General features: G+C 34.8%; 2 protein-coding genes and 1 long non-coding RNA gene across 4 annotated transcripts in view; all 3 read left to right on the forward strand.

Annotated features, from left to right (window-relative positions):
• Positions 1-15295, forward strand: part of LOC115222826 (zinc finger protein 98-like) — a 31222-nt gene that overhangs the window by 1522 nt on the left and 14405 nt on the right. Inside the window, exons 2-3 of one of the 2 annotated variants that reach the window (XM_029793045.2) lie at positions 614-1756; positions 8752-9453. In XM_029793045.2, coding sequence (XP_029648905.2) covers positions 961-1756; positions 8752-8975 — 1020 coding nt within the window. In that variant the 5' untranslated portion in view covers positions 614-960 and the 3' untranslated portion in view covers positions 8976-9453. Of the gene's footprint in view, positions 1-613; positions 1757-8751; positions 9454-15295 lie in introns of those variants that run through there. The other variant, XM_029793143.2, reaches the window with a different exon arrangement.
• On the forward strand, positions 5222-8756 carry LOC118767443 (zinc finger protein 436-like). Its single transcript, XM_036512035.1, has 2 exons — positions 5222-5352; positions 7555-8756. The coding sequence occupies exon 2, from the start codon at positions 7861-7863 to the stop codon at positions 8341-8343; it is 483 nt and encodes a 160-aa protein (XP_036367928.1). The 5' UTR covers positions 5222-5352; positions 7555-7860; the 3' UTR covers positions 8344-8756.
• Positions 13475-15138, forward strand: LOC118767445. Its single transcript, XR_005003367.1, has 2 exons — positions 13475-13830; positions 15070-15138. It is a non-coding gene; the product is annotated as an uncharacterized LOC118767445 (long non-coding RNA).

Here is a 15295-nt window from a genome sequence, read left to right on the forward strand (position 1 = left end):
TAATCAAAAGTCTTCCTGTCATGACATACTCGTCTTTAAATTAAAATTTCAGCATAACGTGTGAAACGGGTAAAGTTTCGGAATAAGCAACGTTTCCACATAGCTTAATTTTATTTCCAGCTGGCTATCGATGCAGTATCTGTGTCCTTATATTTTTGAACAAGGGAGTTTGGTGTCCCCACTCAGCTTAAGCTAAACACCCTTGTTCGAAAATATAAGGACACAGATTGTGCGTCAGTTTGAACATAAAACTGGTAGAAATATTTTGGGGCCAAATATGACCAGTTTAAATGCCCGTGAGTTAAATCCTAGAGATGTGGGGACTCCAAGTAAGTCAACTTCACACAAGGTTGCATTCTGTAATTTTAATAACAAACTAGAAGTAAATTTTAACAATAAAGAAGTGGATCTGAACATGAATGTTGTCTTAATGCAGGGATTTACATCAAGAATCTTGCAAACCAAATACAAAAATGAAGAAAGCTTAAAATATTCCTGTAATTTGTAATATCTAGAGTTAACAATTATGGAATTTATAAAAATTTCTTCTGTTGAATTGCTGCTTTGTAAGTATAAAGTATTCTTAATCTCTTATTCTATTCTTCTATTTCAGAATAATGGATGATATTGACAAGAAAGAATTTTTACTTCAGCTGCATCAGAACTATTTACCAGTGTTTAAAGACTAAAGGAAGATGTTATACACAGAATGGTAGAATTATTGCGAAATATTTCCATTAAGTTGGGATTAATAGCAACATTTCTCCACGTCGCTTGCTAAGATATTTACAAGACAGTTTTGCAATTTAACTAAACTTAAAATTGCAGATGAGTTTGCACTCTTTTCGGATATCACAAACGGAACATCTGATGGGAGTGTAGCAGAAGAGAGATTTGTCGAGAAGACAACGTACATCAAAGAGAAGAGAATATTTCTCGTGTTGTAAGTTGAAAAGAATTATGGAAAATCAATTATCTGAAAAGAAAGTAAATTGTAAAAGACAGTATAAAACGATGAACTTTTCCAATAAGATAGGGAAAACTTTGTACCACTGTGACATCTGTAAGAAGTCATTCAATCAAAAAAGTAACCTCACTACTCACAGGCAAATTCATTCAGGATTCAAGCCATATTATTGTGATATATGTGGTAAATCTTTCACTCAAAAAAGTTGCTTTTCTCGACACAGGGATATTCATATAGGAAAGAAGCCATATGAATGTGATATTTGTGGTATATCATTCACTCAAAAGGGTAACCTAACTACTCACAAGCGTATTCATACAGGAGAGAAACCATATCATTGTGGTATCTGTGGTAAATCATTTTCTCAAAGTAATGACTTGACTACTCACAAACGAATTCACACGGGAGAGAAGCCATATCACTGTGGTATTTGTGGTAAATCATTTTCCGAAACAACTCACTTAACTACTCACAAACGTATTCACACAGGAGAGAGACCTTATTACTGTGATATATGTGGTATATTATTCACTCAGAAAGGTAATCTAATTATTCACAAACGTATTCATACAGGAGAAAAACCATATGACTGTGATATTTGTGGAAAATCGTTCTCCGTAAGTAGCAGCTTAACTACACACAAGCGCATTCATACAGGAGAGAAACCATTCCACTGTGATATCTGTGGCAAATCTTTCTCTGAAACTGGTAACTTTTCTAAACACAAACGTATTCATACAGGTGAACAACCATATCACTGTGATGTCTGTGGTAAATCATTCTCTGTAAGTAGTACTTTAACTACTCACAAGCGTGTTCATACTGGAGAAAAACCATATCACTGTGATATCTGTGGCAAATCATTTTCTCAGAGCAGTTCATTAACTATTCACAAGCGTGTTCATACAGGAGAGAAACCATATGACTGTGATATCTGTGGCAAATCATTCTCTGATGGAAGCGTCTTAAATAAACACAGGTACATTCACAGTTCAGAAAAACCATATCATTGTAGTATCTGTGGTAAATCCTTTTCTAAAACAAGTTACTTAACTAAACACAAACATATTCATACAAGAGAGTAACTCTATTGCTGTGATAAATCTTTCTGTGAAAGAATAGAAACCAGATGAGCGTGATGTCTGTGATAGTTCATTTTATCAAAGAAGCATTTAACTAGATCAGGAGTCGGGGAACTTTTTTAACCAATTACCCCAAAACATAATTATGCCAACGTTACCCCTTTGATTTGAAAAGAAGAAAATCATAGATTCTTTAAATTTAAAAGGTTTATGGAATCTATTTACATGGAGAATAAAATTATAAACATAAAAAGTATAAAACAAATGTGATAAAATATCCTGATTTTGAAACAAAAGGATTTTTCTAGAAACTTTTTCGCTTGAGGTTATGGAGAAATGATGTTGACAACGCCTTAGCAACCAAATTGTTTGTAATTCAAAATGGCTTGATGTCTCTTAAATACTTGCATTACATTGGACAGATGCAGTGTTGCCAGAAAAAAAATTTCTGTCATATCAAGGAACACATTTTTTTTATAGAACTTTATTTATGTCTAATGAATCCTCACCCCCAAGAATTTCATTTTTACCGACCCCTGAACTATATTCACCCTTGACAAAAAGACGAAAAAGAAAAAGCATGTAATATATGTATTATATCATTCTTTCAAAAAATCTCATTTAACCATTCATAATTTGTTGATATTGCAGAGAAGCTGTATCTCTCAATCTTCATTCTGTGACAATAATTACTTATAATAGCATTTATAGGAAGCTATGCTTTATATAACCACTACAACCGTGGCTGTGTGAATATGAATTTTGCTTTGAAGCACATGGATTCAGGTTCTATCTCATTGTGTGGCACCATGGGCAAGTGTCTTCTATTGCAGCCTTGGGACGACCAATGCCCCTTGTGAATGTAATTGGTAGATTGAAGCTGGTTTGTTTGTGTGTGTTTGCACATGCACATATGAACGTTTACATTCAGTGTGTCTTTTCTTGAGACAATTTGAGAGAAATCTGGTTTGTCATGTTTGGCTCTTCCTTATACAAGACATTGTGTAACTCTGTCTTTGAGGACAAGTTGGAATAAAATAACAAAAAAAAAATTTCTTTCTTAAAGTACAGGTAAGGCTTCGCAACTATCCCAATAAATCTCCATCCAAAAGCCAGGATATCCTGGAAAAGCAGGTGCAAAAATAAACTATTACATTTTTAATAAAAGCATTCTTTAAGAACATCTGTATTTATTCTATATAACATATTTCCAGAAGAGAGGAAAGATACAATTGATTTGACATCATGGGTGAATAGCTAGAGAAAGGTATTCTCATAATTGACCATAGATTTTGGGTGAACACAAACCACATAAACATTTCATTATAATTCAAATGAATATATGTAAGATCTCTTGATATTCTGAATTTTATGTATCAATGAGTGTAAGGAATGGAAAAGGTAAATAAAGGCTACAGTTGTTTCAAAATTAAATTTAATATGCCTTGCATAACTCTGCTTTTTCTTGTCTATGCAAGCTGTGTACAAGCATGATGTTAACTAACTTCCTATATCAGGATTTTTTTGGGTTGCACTGCTCTATAACTGTTTTGTTCGTGCGCTTGTGAATGCTAACGGTATAGAAGTCTTCAGAATGGAAAAATTAAGGTTGAATTTGTTGCTCATGGATATCTCATTACCAGGTAAAAAAAGGTGTAAATGAATTTGCTAATACGCATTACAAATGAACTAATTAGCCAAATGAGGTGCAAAGCTTCTTAAAAAATCCACAAGTGAGAAACTTGTGTTTGAGGTTGAGTTAATATCAAAAAATCCCAGTAGGGCAAATAGTGTGTGGAAATTATGTGGGTGCACAGAAAATCACTTCAGGACCAGATTTTTGTATAATATCTACGAGAGGCATAATGTCACATGGCAACCTTGATAATGTAGATGAGATGAAAAAAGCACCCAGTCCATGCTTATAAAGTGGTTGGCATTATGAATGGCATCCAACTATAAAAAAAAAACCATGCCAAGGCAGATATTGTAGCTTGATGCAATTTGTAGACATCAAATCTTGTCAAACTGTCCAAACTATTGCCTACACGAGATGTGGACATTAAATGGTGATGACAAAAAAAAAAAAAAGATAAGAGAAATAAGATTGACCAGTGGCATGTATTTAAACAACATAGATAACTACAAGCATATCAAATAATATGAAACACGAAATCCTGTTTTATTAAAATTATTTCTGCCTCTAAAAGCTGCATAATAGTTAGCAAATGGTAATTGAGATTCAATAATTCTCAAGCACTGACATGCCATTAAGACAAAGGACAAGCATTTTGTCTTAAAACTATATAAGAGGACAGTCATGGGCATATGTTTTTGGCTCGGCAAAGAGACCGATAGAATAAGAAGTAGGTTTTAAAAATACAAGTCTGAGGGTCGATTTGTTCGACAAAACCCCTTCAGGATGGTGCACCAGCATGGCCGCAATCAAATTACTGAAATAGTGAAAAATAAAAGACATTCCTACACATGCACGATAAAAGAAGTAAGCCGAAACTTCGACGTCGCTGTTAAGCTTTCCTTTGTAAAAAATTATTAAATAAACGAGGACTGCACTAAAAGTGTTGGGTAATCCTTCACTTTATTGTGGACTTGTTTGTTTTTACATATAACTTGACATAAAAACAAACATTAATATGTGTGTGCTAGAAATACGCTGATATATTAACGCAGTTAAGGCGGCGAGCTGGCAGAAAAGATAGCACGCCGGAAGAAATACTTAGCGGTATTTCGTCAGCCGTTACGTTCTGAGTTCTAATTCCGCCGAGATCGACTTTGCCTTTCATCCTTTCCAGATCGATAAATTAAGGACCAGTTACGCACTGGGGTCGATATAATTGACTTAATTATTTTGTCCCCTCTGTGTTTAGCCCCTTGTGGGTAGTAAAGAAATAGGTATTTCGTCTGCTGCTACGTTCTGAGTTCAAATTCCACCGAGGTCGACTTTGCCTTTCATCCTTTCGGGATTGATTAAATAAACACCAGTTACACACTAGGGTCGATATAATCGACTTAATCCGTTGTCTGTCCTTGTTTGTCCCCTCTATGTTTAGCCCCTTGTGGGTAGTAAAGAAATAGATATATTAACGCAGTTATTTCGTATCGAAACTGCGGCTAAATAACATTAGTCGTCTTCATTGCTTTATTACGAAACTACCGCTGAATATGGAAGACGTGCAGTGGTCTTGTGCTGGAGGAACCGTTTAAAAAACTCAATTTAAATCTTTTTTTCGTTGTTTTATGTAAAAGTACAACTCAGGCATTCATTATTTCAATCTAAATATGGTAAGTTAGCCAAGATTTGCATTAACGTTGTATTATTGTGCATGTGTAATTGAAATATTCGGTTCTTGGGGCGTAAGACAAATTATGTGAACTTGGAATCATTTTCATGTCCTACGGTTTTCTTACGTAATTATATACTCAGTAATTAAGGAGTTTGTGGGAAAATAATGATAATTAATTATGATGATAATAATCTTTTCTTCTATCGGCACAAGTTATAAAATTTGGGGGAAAGGAAGGTACTACTTGAGAACAGTGGTCCAGGTGCGCGTAGTCGCGCATCCGCGCTAGCTAGTCGTGACTAGTCGATCCTACAACGACTACTTAGCACAGTAAATAAAACACAAAATAAATAATTTTTTTACACAAAGTAAATAATTTGTGTCAAACAGTAAATAACACAAAAACACAAAGTAAGGATCGACTAGTCATGACTAGCTATCGCGAGTGCGCGCACTGGGACCACTGTTCTCAAGTAGTACCGAAAGGAGCTTGTTGATTACATGGATCTCGGTGCTCAACTGGTATTTATTCCGTCGACCCCGAAAAGTCCACGTTTGCGGAATTTGAATCCAGAATATAAATACAGACGAAATGTCGCTAAAACATTTTGATAATAATCGTTTCGGTATCAAATCGCTGAGGATTTACGAAAAAAATCGAGGACGAAACAAAGCGAGGTTACATGAAAAATAGCAATAACAATTTTTAACAAAAGAGAGAGAGAGACTTCGGAGGGGGACTTTTGGAAATGAAACAGAAGAATGATAGTGATCGTGACTTCATCCACCCCACAATATGCTGCTAGAAGTCACCAAAACCAACTTGATGTGTCTAAAGTGTATGTTTTTATCATTAAATATTCCGTTCGCTGCAACATCTAAAACGTCCTTCACATCGTCATCCTACTTATTGTAGGAATCTATTTTCCTTACCTTAATTTAGATTATCGATCTGAATATTTTAAGTCTTCTTTGTTAATGAGTCATGGTAAAGGTTTTGTATATTTGCAATTTAAACATTTCATTTACGTCAAAACTACACAATTATGTTTGGAAAAAGACAAAAAAAGGCGGGGTGGGGGAAACGTTGCAATGGGAGCGAGAATGATTTTTTAAAAATTCAAAATGGTTAGATTATTATCCATACAAGAACTGGTGGTGGTTCTCTCAGTTCATATTCGGAAAACTAGTTTGTGTCAAATAGTTTCGTTAAATATGTAATGGAGTGGTTACCAGTATGTAATGGTTGTTGTGTATGTAGAAGGTGAAGATGATGTTGATTCCATGAAAGAAAGACAGTGGCCGGAGTTGTAGATAACATATTTATTTCTCCATTACATATAATTAAAGCCAACTCACCACGTACAGGCGTGTATAAAAACAATGGGTAAGCTTACGAGATAACGAGAGTTATATTTTCCTAGACTTACCTATTCCCTGTCGTTCTAGCAGCCGTAACTCAATAAAGCAAGTGATGTTGTCGAAAGTAAGAGAGTGGTAGACGGGACAACTGTATCGTTGGTGAATTCCAAAGCTGTCCCTCTTTGATGTTCTGTCGAGATGGTATTTCGAACTGGTTGTCCTGCTTTCTGTTGGTCGCCCTCACTAACTAACTTGACTCTAAAACCACTTCTTATGAAGTGGTTTTAGGGTTAAATTTTGACTGCTATCTCTAGAATGGTGGTATCTTTCAGATACGCCTTAATTATAATTTTAATAATAATTAATACCTATAAGGTTTTTATTCCAATGCTGGCCACCTGATATGATCGATATTTTAAGTAACAATCTTATCCTTATTTATAGGATAAGATTGTTATTATAGGGTATTTATATTTCAGGCTTCTATCGGTTTCCGTCTACCAAATCCACTCACAAGGCCTTGGTCATTCTGAAGCTATAGTAGAAGACACTTGCCCAAAGTGCCCTGCAGTGGGACTGAACCCAGAACCATGTGGTTGGGATGCAAACGTCTTACCATACAACCACACCTACAAGATGTAATCTACAAACATGTAGACTTCTTAAAAGGTTGTAATGATGCACTTTTAGTTACAAATTAAAAAGTAAAGTTCCATTACTTGCAAAAGTTAATAGCTACAGCTTATCAACTTTCCATGTATGTAGTAAGATTTTGTTTATTACTTCCATATTTTTTAAAGTATCCTCTATATCTTAAACCATTTATTTATTATTTCAGAATACCATGTGATATTGCAGTAAAGGAGTCCTTACTTAAGATGCACCAATGAGTTTTATTGTTAACTATTAAAACCTGTAAAATGTTATACTGAATGGACCCATTATATGATTCTGGGATCAAGTTACTGTGAGATTCTTAATCAAACTTTGATGAGGAGATGTTCATGAAACTTCAAGCGTCTTCAGATATTGGCAGAGATGCACAGATAATGGAAATACATCACTGAAATATTTGTTAGAAATAAAATATTAAAACGAAGAGAAAAAAATAATATCCATATATTGTGGTGAAAGAAGAAAAATTATGGAAAATGAATTACATGAGAATCAGGTTAAATGTAAAACACAGCCTAAGATGATTTGTTTTCCTGATGAGATGCTGAGAAAGAAAGCAAAAGCATCTTACCAATGTGATGTCTGCAACAAGTCATTCTCTCAAAGAAGTCACTTGATTATTCATAAACGTATTCATACAGGAGAAAAACCGTTTCACTGTGATATCTGTGGTGAGTCTTTCTCACGAAAAGGTCACTTGACCACTCACAAATACATTCATACAGGGGAGAAACCGTATCGATGTGATATCTGTGGTATCTCATTCTCTCAAGGATCAAGCTTAACCAAACACAGGCATATTCACACAGGGGAGAAACCATATCACTGTGACGTCTGTGGTAGATCATTCTCTACAAGAAGTCACTTAACTACTCACAACCGTATTCATACAGGAGAAAAGCCATATCACTGTGACATTGTGGTAAATCGTTCTCAGCAACAGGTAACTTAACATTTCATAAGCGTATTCACACAGGAGAGAAGCCCTATCACTGTGATATATGCGGGATATCATTCTCTAAAACAAGTGACTTAACTGTACACAGACGCAGTCACACAGGGGAGAAGCCGTATCACTGTGACATCTGTGGTAAATCATTCTCCGGATGTGGTGACTTAACGACACACAGACGCATTCATACAGGGGAGAAGCCGTATCACTGTGATATTTGTGGTAAATCATTTGCTAAAGCAAGTGATTTAACTATACACAAACGCATCCATACAGGAGAAAAACCTTATCACTGTGATATTTGTAGCAAGTCTTTCTCTATAAGTGGTAACTTGACGAAACACAGACGAATCCATTCAAGAGAAAAACCATATCACTGTGATATCTGTGACAGATTTTTTTCGCAAAAAAGTCACTTAACTACTCATAATTTCATTCACACAGGAGAGAAACCTTATCATTGTGATATCTGTGGTAAATCATTCTCTGTGACAGGTCAGTTAACTACTCATAAACGCATTCATACAGGAGAGAAACCATATCACTGCAACATCTGTGGTAAATCATTCACTCAGACAGGTAGTTTAAGTAGACACAAGTGCATCTCTTTAGGAGAAAAACTGTATAATTGATAGCTGTGATTCATTCTCTCAAAATTTGTCTCTGAACTCGATATTTATTTATTCCTGTCTTGTATAACCATTATTAAATTTACAAAGCAAAATTATATAATGATGTCATCAAAACCTCTCAACATTATATTTTGTACGACACCACAACTATCTCGACAGTGATGAGGAAGCCTTAGGTGCTTTCCAAATACTCATACATATTCCATTACACATTCTATGACTTATTTGACATTTTGTATAAATGCTCAAAAATATATTTACATATTATTATCATAAATTATAAATTACATCATTGTACAGTTATTGTGTTACGAGCAAATACACAAGCCATTTAAAGACAAGAATTCGACATACAATAAATAGGATATACACACACACACACAGAGTCTGATATATATTCTTCTATGTATCTTATGCATATTCTGTTTGAAATTCTATGAAATGGATGATACTGTCAGTAAGATTTTATACAATTTTATATATTTTTTTCATTTATAAAATAATTTGTGAGTTGATTAAGCTGAATGTTAATTTACAAGCATCTTTGAAACCTTAAACTTAATATAAATTCTAAATGAGTGATATAATATGTTGTAATCATTGGTGTCAGCTTCATCATCATCATCATAATAAATATTTAAATCTCCATTCTGTGTTGTAGTACATCCCTTTCAGGTTATTTCAGGTTATTATGTCAAATGTAATATTTATTTATTTAAATTGTTTTAAATTAATCATGCATTATCTCATAGCTTTGAGATTTCAATGATGGGTTGTTTATTTTTAGAATTTAACAGTTATTTTTTCCAAAGCTATAATAGAAGTGACAAAGGAACATATTTGGCATATTTTGCTTTATGAGTTCAATAAAGGCAACAACGCAACGATAAGTGCAAGGAATATTGATGAGTATTTGTGGATCAGATAATAAGTGTAAGCCAGTGTAAATGGTGAATCCAGAAATTCCAAACTGGAAACTACAGTGTGCATGTATGGCAAAGTGTAAGCATCTTGAGAGAAAAACTGGGCACAAGAGGCTTCAGATGTGGTGTGCAAGAGAGACGACTGTGCTGGTATGGCCATGTGATGCGTATGGAACCTGTGAAAGAGGTGGACCCAAGAAGACACAGGATAAGGTGGTAATGCATGATCTTCAAACGTTGGGCCTCATGGAGGCAATGACAAGGAACCAAAACCTTTGGCAATATATGCTTGAGAAGACCCATCAAGCCAAACGAATCTGTAGTCAGGGCCAATGTCAGTGTCACATAACAGGCACATAAAAAGCATCCTTCAAACATTGGGCCTCACGGAAGTAATAAGTAAGCGAGGCCTTTGGCAGTATGCTGTGTTTGAGAAGATTCATCAAACCAAAAAGATAACCTCACTTCTCACAAACGTGTTCATACAGATGAAAAAAGGAAACCACTGTGATTTTTGTGGTAAATCATTCTCTGGAAATAGCGACTTAACCAAAAACAAACGTATTCATACAGGAGAGAAGCCATATCACTGTGATATCTGTGGTATATCATTCTCTGAGAGTAGTCAATTGACTATACACAAATGCATTCACACAGGAGAAAAGCCTTATCTGTGTAATATTTGTAGTAAAACATTCGCTAAGACAAGTGACTTAACTACTCACAAACGAACTCATACAGGAGAGAAGCCATATCCCTGTGATATCTGTGGCAAATCATTCTCTCAAAGTGGTGATGTAACCGAACACAAACGCATTCATACTGGTGAGAGGCCATATCAATGTAATATTTGTGATAGATCATTCTCTTAGATGTGGGTCTTAACTAAGCACAAACGCATTCATACAGGAGAGAAGCCATATCACTGTCATATCTGTGGTAAATCATTCTCTCAGGCCGGCAGCTTCAGTAGACATAAATGCCTTGTCTAAAGAGAAAAGCCATGTAACTGATATCTGTGGTAAATGTATTCATACAAGGAAGTAGATATAACTGTGTGATAACAAACTCCTAACACTATTATGAAATGGAAGAAAGATATAACTATAAAAGAAAATATTTCATCTTAACATAATACAGGATATATTTACTATATCTTATATATAACCTGGATGTTATATGCATCCATTTGTATACATTCATCATCATCGTTTAACGTCCGCTGGCAAACCAGATTGCTGCACCAGGCTCCAATCTTGATCTGGCAGAGTTTCTAAAGTTGGATGACCTTCCTAACGCCAACCACTCCGAGAGTGTAGTGGGTGCTTTTTACGTGCCACCGGCACATTGTAGTGTGACTATCTGTGTATGTATCCCAGTAAAGCTGTTTCTGCTATTGCTAAATTTTATATAATTTTCTTTGAAGCATGATTCTTTATGACTTATGTTTTAGTTGGTTGTATCAACGTAACCTTAAATTTGATATAAATGCAAAGTGGATGGTGGCCTGGTGTGAACATCTGGCCGTGTGTGGAATTTCCTCAATTGTTATCAAAAGGTTGCACCATCTCTCTTCCTTTCTGAGACAGAAAATAGACATGAAACAACTCAAGCACCCTCCGACTCTCCCTTCTTCCTTTCAGAAGCAAAGTTTTGGGTTTGACATCATCAGTTTTGGCACAATTAAGAATCAGTCTGGAAATATTGATGAGATTCTTGTGCTGTGGTGAGTAGATGTATGCTAGACGCAAGAGGTAAAGTGGACAATTTTCTCGTTAGGAAGAAACACAAATGCATATTATTCTGGTTGGGTAACATCACTGTAGCATCGACATATTGTTGGTAGAGAGAGACAGGTAGATAAAGTAAGTGATACATTCAGAGTTATTGAGTTTAGACCAGTAATAAGCAATAGTAATTTTCACATATGCACCACAATCAGAACTGACAGATGAACAAGAGAAAAAACCCCTTCCTATAAGGCTTCCTTATAGACAGCACAATAATAGATGACAATAACCTCATAATCATGCTTTGCAACTTTAATGGAAACGTTTAGCAACACCATGATGGCTCTCCCAATGACCAAGGAGGTTATGAATATTGAAACATAATCAAGAGTGATTAAGTTTCTTGGGGGTCTATGATTCAGTTGACTTAAAGTTTTGCAATGCTAACTTGAGGAAACTGACCCATTCCCTGATCACCTTACCATAAAATGAGATGGATGTTTGTGGATACTAAAACTTTCTACAATGAAGGACATATCACTCAACATATTCTAGTGATTTATTCAGAGTAAGAACCAGATCTCGATTCAGAGAAGTATAAGTAATATGTATGGGAAAGAGAATAGGACCTGCTGGGAATTTTTACATGAGACCCTGATGTATGCCGTTGACCAAATCTCAAATCTATAGATGGCCAAGCAGAAGCTGATGTAGTGTTGGAGATGTATAATAGACAAAGCTATAGTAAGTGAAGATAGGCCTAGGAAAGAATGGAAGAGAGGAGCAAGGAATATCTATTAACTGAAAGAGAAGTTAGACATCTAGTTTATTTAGCAAGGAGGGAAGCAAAAGTTAGATTTACCACAGAAAGTAATGCCAATGTTTAAACAAACCTCAACTAATGGCGCAGGAGTGGCTGTGTGGTAAGTAGCTGGCTATGTAATAAAGGTCTCAAATTTTGCCACAATGGCAGCAATTTGAGGGAGGGGAGTAGTCGATTACATCAACTGGTACTCAATTTACCGACCCCAAAAGGATAAAAGTCAAAGTCGACCTCGGCGGAATTTGAACTCAGAATGAAGTGACGGGTGAAATACTGCTTAGCATTTCGTCCAGTTCGCCGCCTTACATTGCAATGTAATAATTGTAGAAATAAAGTTCAAAATATACAATGTTTTAATTACTTGAATTATATAAATAATAATTAAATTATATATTATGCGGCATACCAACAGAATTGTGCTCCCATCCCTGACTTTGTTTTCTCGTAATTTTCAGAAAAATGGATATTTTTTAATTAAATTTTCTACATATACACTTCAGGTGATGCAGAATACGATTATATCGGAATTTAATGTGTAAAAAATAGTTTGTGGGCACGCACACATACATACCCACTCACATTACATATCTATGAAATGAAACTTGAAATTGTGGAAAACATTTGTGTGCGTCCACCTTTTTTTTCCTTTTTTTTTTTTGTTTTTCATATTAAATTCCAATATAATTGTATTCTAGGATCTTTACCTTTTGGCCGACAGATTTTTAAAATATTTTTTTGTAACTAAACACTTTCAAACTTCGGACACTGGTAGAATGTGTCATATAAAACATCTTTTACTCTTAGCATTTTTGAGAAAAATTTATTTTTACGAAGTAATTTCACGTTAAAGTATGCTAAGAGTAAAAGATGTTGTATATGACACATTCTACCAAAAAAATTAATTTTTTAAATCTGTAAGTCAAAAGGTAAAGATCCGTATTCTAAACCATCTGAAAAGTATTTGTAGAAAATTTCATTAAAATAAATATAAATTTTTCTGAAAGTCTTGAGGAAACAAAATCGGTTGAAGCACATTTTTGTAGATATGTAGTTATTGTGTTTTATTTTCTGCATGATCTCCTGGTCCGTGAAAAAATTGTATTTCGCGAAATTGATGCAAAAACCAGTCGAGGGGCACTGTTTGAGATAATTGATATTTTACACACACGCATATTATTTCGTCAGCGAAACTGTGGCTGAAGATGAAATATCAGCTTCATTGTTTGATACCAACAAGAAATAAATCTGAAAATCTTGAAACGTTGATGTCAAAGAGTTAAAAGTTATTAATTAAAACCTCTGAAAATCTCAATTTAACGAGGAGATGGTTTGGTAAAAGGGTAAAACACTAACTAGTTCACTGTTTACATCTCAACTCGGTAAGTTGATGAAGATTTGCTCTCTAAGGTTGTAATTGTGTAAATCGGAATTAGGTTTCTGTTGGAGGATGAAGTAATTAAACGAAAGTGAACCTGTAAATATACCTAATTCTTTACTACCCACAAGGGGTTAAACACAGAGGGGACAAACAGACGGATTAAGTCGACCCCAGTGCGCAACTGGTACTTAATTTATCGACCCCGAAAGGATGAAAGGCAAAGTCGACTTCGATGGAATTCGAACTCGGGACGTAGCGGCAGACGAAATACTGCTAACATGTAAATAACATTGGAAGAAAGGTGTATCGTCATGTCGATATTTACAGACAGGATCTACTATCGAACTGGAATTTTGATCTGTTATTTCTGAGAACTATGGATCGAAAATAAATTCCATTTTATTTAAATCAAAAACAGGTTGTGTCGACTGTAAACATTTGATCGAATTTTATACCTGAGTATACAAACGAAATTTCAAGTATTGACACGAGGATCACACCATTGCTTATTTCATCAAACCCATAAGTATGAAAAGAACGAGATTTTCGTAATTGGCAATTAAAACTGCATCTTTGTAGATTTTGTTTTTAAATTGGTTCAGTGAAATAAACAGAAAAGATCCAAAATTAGTCGGAGGTCTATATTGCTTTCTTCATTCCATGCAATCTGTTTCGGCTTTACTTATAATATTTTCCTCTTTAGGGAAGTATATTTCACTTTCACACCTTACCTCTTCGTGTCCCTAAAGTAGCTGCACATAAAGAAGCTACAACGATAATTTCAAAGTAATAATAAACTACTCGGGGGGTTCAGACCTGCTAGAAAACGCAACCAAGTTTCCGTGAAACTTGATTTTCTCGTCATGAAATGGAGGCGTATATCGAATAATATAATCCGAGGTATGTAGTGCCTGAAAGGACTATGGTTGGTCATGGCTGGAATACTGTTGATTGTTTATCTGCTCAGTGAGGATTATAAGAAATCTAGAGGAAAGAATATTATTATGTACCATTCTGTAGTTTGACATTTATAATATTGCTCAATGTGAAGGTGCTGTCTGTGAATACGTAAATTTCACACGAGTTTCATTGATATAATTTTAGTAAATTAAGAAAACTAAAATCCAGTTGTTACAGTTTTTCTCAAGTCTGTCAATATAGAAACGTAGTAAAATTTCCACTATTAAATTCCTACTTTTTAAGTATTCTCTATATCTTTATTATTTCGCTTTTATTTCAGAATATCAAATGTAATTGGCATAAAAATCATTTTCGAGATGCATTATCAATGTTTATCGTCTTTGAAACACCGAAGGGAGATTATGCAGAAGATATGTAACTCTGCTTACATAAATCAGGAGTAGAGTTCCTAAAAAAATATTTCCACCAAGTAAGATTATTTGCAAGGGGCTTCGGCTTCATTGTCTGCAATATGTACAAGATGATTTTACATCCTTTGGACAAAC

Source organism: Octopus sinensis, linkage group LG21, assembly GCF_006345805.1.
Source record: "Octopus sinensis linkage group LG21, ASM634580v1, whole genome shotgun sequence".
NCBI lineage: Eukaryota > Metazoa > Mollusca > Cephalopoda > Octopoda > Octopodidae > Octopus > Octopus sinensis.